Below are 5,911 nucleotides of genomic sequence, written 5' to 3' on the forward strand. Positions count from 1 at the left end.
TCAGTTTTCTTCTTTCATTAGGTCTTGAAGCTTTTTCTCTAACTCCTCTGAACATTTTCGGCCCATCATTTGGTACAATGACATTAAATCAGATAACTGTTCTATTGACATCTTCTCCATTATGATCCTTGCAACTCTTTCCCTTTCCTCATTCTTCATCAGTCTCTCAAGGTACATCGATGAATTCCTCACTGTTGCACCCATCTGCTTTAGCCTATTCTCTTGCTGCAAACTCAATGCTGTGTTCGCCTGTACACAAGCAACATACGTAACTATTACAAATATATCAACTTAATTCAAGCATTGAAGCCAACATATCTAGTTAGTGAAATGTTATACAGATGGTAGTGCGGTTTTCTGGAATAGTTTACTAGATATAGTTCCTCTTGAAATCAAATATGGCATCAAAAACATCTTTGGCTAACCTCAAGAAACTCAGATCCAGCTATCAATTCCTGATTGAGCTTTGGAGCCTTTGGCACATATGCTGAGCAATTAAGCTTCTTCTCATGAGCAATCACTGCTTTCACAAATTCCTACATGACAAGCAGTGTTATATATTCCTTTCTGATGTTTGATAGAAGGCAATAGAAACCATTGCAATACATACAAGTAGTAAAATACAATGTAACATAAGAGTGACTGCATACCTGATATGCAGATGAGCATCCTGGATAATCAAAATTATCAGAACTTGGATGTCGCATTCGCTCTGGATGAAATTGAAGACCCATGATGAACTTGCCCTCTTTGGGATTATAAGCATCGGGGTCATAAAATCCTTCAACCAAGCCGTCTGGAGCAAAAGCCATGGGAACAAATCGCTGAGCTAATCTCTTAACACCTTGATGGTGATAACTATTCACCATGATTTCCATTTTTTCATCTTCTAAAGAATCCTCAAACCAGTGATGCAAAGGGGTATCCTCCACAACCCTCACCGCGTGGCGATGCCCATCATAATCTTCATAGTTCAAATGACTCACTCTTTCACTCCCATCAGTACATATCTTTGATAGCTCTTTCTCTAAATCTTGATAAAGGGTACCCCCACATGCCACATTGAGGACTTGTGACCCCCTACATATTCCCAAGTATGGTATATTTCTCTTGAGGCACAGCTTTGCGAGTCTTAGTTCAATGGAGTCTTTCTCTCTATCAATGGCAGTATCACTTGCGTGTAGTTTCCTAATTTCTTCAAGTTCCTCAGGGGAAATACCAGTCAATTCTGCATCATAAAGGGATGGATCAATATCTTCTCCTTCACAAAGAAGAACTCCATGTATAGGTTCAAAGCTTTCAAGTAGCATGTGGACTCCACTGACTCTTGGGATAATCACAGGCACTGCACCATATCTTACAATGAGATCTAGATGGTATTCGCCTGTTCATATATTGCAAAACAGTTATATATATGTCAACAGGAAAAAAAGCGTATTTGAATGATCCTAAGACATGGTACATTCTATGTAACAAACATATGGAGGATAAAAATAAAAAAGAAATCCACCCATAGACCAAAAAAAAATCAAGTTTTGAAACATTTTTCTTCTTGGTTAATTTTTTCAAGGGTTTTTTATTTTTTTTTTAAATTTTTTATTCAAGGTAGAAATTCTACTTTAGTTTAATCTAAGTATATATATATGTATGAAGCTTTCTTTTGGAGACTTGAACCCCGACCTTTGCTCCTCATATCTCATAACATTTATATTTGTAGAGTAAACACCACACCAAATGTGCACATTGATAAAGACATTTTCTTTAGGAGAACATGTGTATGTTGGTTTTAGATCTGTCAGCTAATTAAGACCAAAAACAACAAGAAAGAAAGAAACAGATAGTGAGTTTAGTGAGAGAGAACGAACCCACAAAATCAACAAACTTTTTCTTGCGAACAGTTCGCCGAGACACAATGAGAACCCTTGGTAGAATCATTGATATGTCCATAGATTATCAAAGTTGAATGAGAGCTGCCTGAAACTTTGAAAAGCTTCCAAAGAGAGGTGAAGAGGATGGGAGTGATTACAATCTTCCAAAGATAATCCATAAGTAATGCCAATATCCCCATATATAGAAATAGAGCAATTCATGAGGATTACATATATTAGTTTGTCTCACATTCATGGCATGGATTTTGTTTCCTTGTTAGTGATAATAGGGAGTGACATTTTTTATTTTTTTATTTTTATTTTTATTTTTTATACAAAGGTCTGTTAATTGCCTGTTTAGCAAAACACCACACAGCCTTAACTACTACATTTTTTTTTGATACGAAGGTCCATTAACTGCCTGTTTAGCAAAACACCACACAACCTTAACTACTACATTTTTTTTGATACAAAGGTCTGTCTGTTTAGCAAAACATCACACAACCTTAATTACTACATTTTTTATTATACAAAGGTCCGTTAACTGTCTATTTAGCAAAACACCACACAGCTTTAACTATTACTTCTTCTTCTTCTTCTTCTTCTTCTTTTTTTTTTTTTTTTTTTTTTTTTTTTTTTTTTTTTTTTTTTGGTTTTCTGTCAGTTTGTTCTTATAAAAAAAGAGACAGTCTAGTCTCAAAGTAGTTCAAAAAAAGACTAGGCGCTGCAAATATTTTTCACACCAATTTGTTCGGAAACAGTATCTCTTCCCTTAAATTAATTAACTCGCCTTGTTAGCGTTGCGTCACCTTCCCTAAAAAAGACAATGTTGGTGTTATCTTTAGGATTGCGCCAATTGAAAGTCAAACTTTATAGTTTGCTAATCTGTACATGTATACGAAAGACAAAAGTTTAGAAACGCAATTTTTGTGTCGCGAGTTTTGTCATAATTCTAAGGTTGTTTGTTTTGAATATTGGAAAAAAAAAAAAAATATACCATTCATAATCAATCATATCATATCATTGAGTTGTGATAAACGATGTAGTCTTAAAAGAGCTAAAGGAACAAAAAATAATAAATTTATATGTACAAAAATTTGAGATAGTTTAAAGACACAAATTGTGGCAAAAGTTATGCCTATAGAAGAATTGTTGAAATTTTTACAACTGTTAATGTGGTCTATTGTAATAGATACATAATAAAACTAGTGTTAATAGTAGGTTCATATAAAATTAAGAAAAAAATTTGTCCCTAACATTGTTTAAAATAGAGGAAGCATGTGGACAACTTTTGAACTCCTGTCACGACTCTAATGTGATCGACCATAGTGATAAAAAAAAGTGATGAGTATATGTGAATGTAATTTCCTATAACTCACAGTCGATTACATTAGAGTTGTGCCTACAGAAGTTGTGATCATAATTTTTTTAATAAAAAAAGGCCATCTTCTTGTAGAATATTACACATGTTTGTTTTTGTTGATTTATCCTTTCATGACAAGGCTTAAGAATTGAATTCTTAAAGTTGTATCAACTAGATATCTCATTCTAGCAGAAAGTCGAAGAATTGATGAAAAATGACTATTTTAATTGAATTGTAAAACAAATTAGCCAAATTTCAAATTGTACTTTTACAGAGAAAATATTGTTTAAGACATTCTAGGTGAGAGGGGAATTCAAACCTTTAATGTCTTTGTTGCAAATGGAAAATTATGCAATACTTGGGGAGTACAATAATGTCGTACTCCCTCCTTCAATATAAAAATAAGTTTTATCATGAGTTTAATCAATAAGATTCGTTATTATAAAAGTATAGGAAATAGATATTTTTGTACTCGTCGTGAATATTGTATAATTACTTGTTCCAAATACTTGAAAGTGTTAGTTGACTCAAAGGTTATTGGCCAAAATGACATAGTTTAGATTTACAATTTTTGTAACTTTCAAAAAAAAAAAAAAATCCCAAGAAACTAACACAAATCATTCAATCCAAAAAATTCATTTTCTCACAAGAAATAAAAATCCTTAGAATAAATCCCGACATCCTCTCTTTACAACCACTCCTTGCAACTCTTGGGCCCGAAAACAAGATAGAGAAATGCGACATTCCTGGCCATGTCAAGGTGATCCATGCAATGGAATGGACCGGTCACAAGGGCCACAAGTAGAGATATAACTTAAGCCTGAGCTTATTGATGGATTTGAATTTTGTTGGGGTGCGGGGGAGGGATTTATAGAGTTGATTTGGGATTTGGTTTAGGATATTGGTGTGGGTGCTAATTTTTTTGGGTTTGGTTATATATATATATATATACACACACACACACACATGGCTTTGCACTGTGATGAAGCTTTTTTCTTTTTTTGGTCTAGTGTCAAATTTTTTATTTTTATTTTATAAAATTTTTGGATAAGTTTGTTTAAAAGACATGGATTAGCAGAAGAGTGTTCTATTTTGTAGGCATTTTAAGTGGATATTTTTATCGGGTTGTCCTCAAATTTTTTCCCTATTAAAGGTAAAATTTAGGGGTATTTTTGAATCACATAAAAATCCAGTTAAAAAAAGAGAATCTTCTTATAAATAATATAGATATATATTTTTTTGGACAAAGTTTAGCTATAAAATTAGTTATAACCTAAAACTACAATCTTACTCAATATCTTTTTATTGTAGGTGAATTTTGACAAATTTACCATTGGATTATATATTCTTCTTATATCCTTCATACTTGCAAAATTTTTAAAAAATTAAAGATCAATTAGCTAGTCATAAATTGTTTAAATTGCAAGTTTTTGTAAATTTATACGTAAAATATAAGCTTATAAATCATATAGTAAATAATATTTGATTGACACAGAATTTGATATGTGTATTAAGAGTGCAAAGAACATACAATGCAACGGTTGTAGTCTTAAGCTACAACCAATTTGGGCTTGGTGTACTTAGGTCTTGTTGGCTGATTCTATTTGTGTAGAGGAAACCCTATGTATAAAGTATAATGCATCTAATATGAGGATGGGGCTACAGAAGCTTAAAAATTAAATTCCTTTACTCCCCCTAATTAGAAACCCAAAAATCCGCAAAACTATGTTCAATGTTCTCTAAAAGACTACCTCTCATAAGACGGCTCAACATCTCCTTTTTATTTTTTATTTTTTTATTATTACATATTGCTCCACTATTTATAGTGCTGTCAAATAAAACAAATTTACTCTCTTTATAGAGATGCTATTAACTCCTACTTTTATCAAGAGCTTTGTAATTCAATTAGTATTTCTCAGTGTTTCTAATAAAAATATTTATGGTTCAAATCCTTCATTACTTAACTATCAAATTATCACACAAAAAGTCAATACTTAATTGTGGAGTCTTCTAAAAATATTGGGTACATTGAACCTCTTATACGTTTCACGTGAGAACATAAATGTATGATCTTGTGCATTGTTTATAACCGCACCTTTTTGTTCTAATTTGAAATTTCCTCAAAGTGGTTTGTTTGGTGAGAAATTTTGTCACCTATCTAATAAATAATTAAATCTTTCTTGATTAAGGCCAAGCCGCTAAATAATTATAATTTAAAAATGACCATCCCCGACACAACAACTCTGGAAAACGATAAAACTTTGAAAAGTCGAGTGATTTGTTTGCAGCAACCGGGTAACCTGCAATATCCTGTAAAGGTAACCGGGAGCTGGCTTTCCGACAAGCCAACCGCTGTCCAGCTATTTGTTACAACTTTGTCAAGATTCATGGTCACTCAAACTAAAAGGGTCCCACCAACACTCACGCTATAAATAAAACCCTTTGTGCTTCACAGACCACCAAACTTCAATAATACAACCAATAAAAACACTCCACGTAACCAAAAATCACTGCCCAGCGTTGTCAACAAATCTCCATGGACCGTCCGATCCTTGAGCCCACAAATCCCCACCGTTCGATTCGGTGACAGTGACACAAATTTGTTTGAGTAATGCTAAAACTACAATTTTTACGCAACTTGTTCACATTATAACTTGTGAGCGGTGTCATCGTTTACTTT

The 5,911-nt window shown here is 33.0% G+C and overlaps 1 protein-coding gene across 1 annotated transcript; it reads right to left on the reverse strand.

Moving 5' to 3' along the window:
* LOC142607676 (putative glutamine amidotransferase GAT1_2.1) lies at positions 1-1,953 on the reverse strand. The gene is made up of 4 exons (XM_075779259.1): positions 1,866-1,953; positions 651-1,384; positions 426-536; positions 1-249 (listed from the first exon to the last, which is right to left on the reverse strand). Exons 1-4 carry the CDS (start codon positions 1,945-1,947, stop codon positions 1-3), a joined length of 1,176 nt encoding a protein of 391 aa, XP_075635374.1. The 5' UTR covers positions 1,948-1,953.
* Positions 1,954-5,911: the final 3,958 nt, after the last annotated feature.

Source organism: Castanea sativa, chromosome 8 (genome assembly GCF_040712315.1).
Source record: "Castanea sativa cultivar Marrone di Chiusa Pesio chromosome 8, ASM4071231v1".
Taxonomy (NCBI): domain Eukaryota; kingdom Viridiplantae; phylum Streptophyta; class Magnoliopsida; order Fagales; family Fagaceae; genus Castanea; species Castanea sativa.

Excerpts from the sequence above, each read along its gene's own strand:
- LOC142607676 (XM_075779259.1), bottom strand. The coding sequence starts at position 1,947 with ATGGACATATCAATGATTCTACCAAGGGTTCTCATTGTGTCTCGGCGA. Across the intron at positions 1,385-1,865 it reads AAAGTTTGTTGATTTTGTGG|GCGAATACCATCTAGATCTC; the intron begins GTTCGTTCTCTC and ends ATATATGAACAG. Across the intron at positions 250-425 it reads CTGGATCTGAGTTTCTTGAG|GCGAACACAGCATTGAGTTT; the intron begins GTTAGCCAAAGA and ends GCTTGTGTACAG.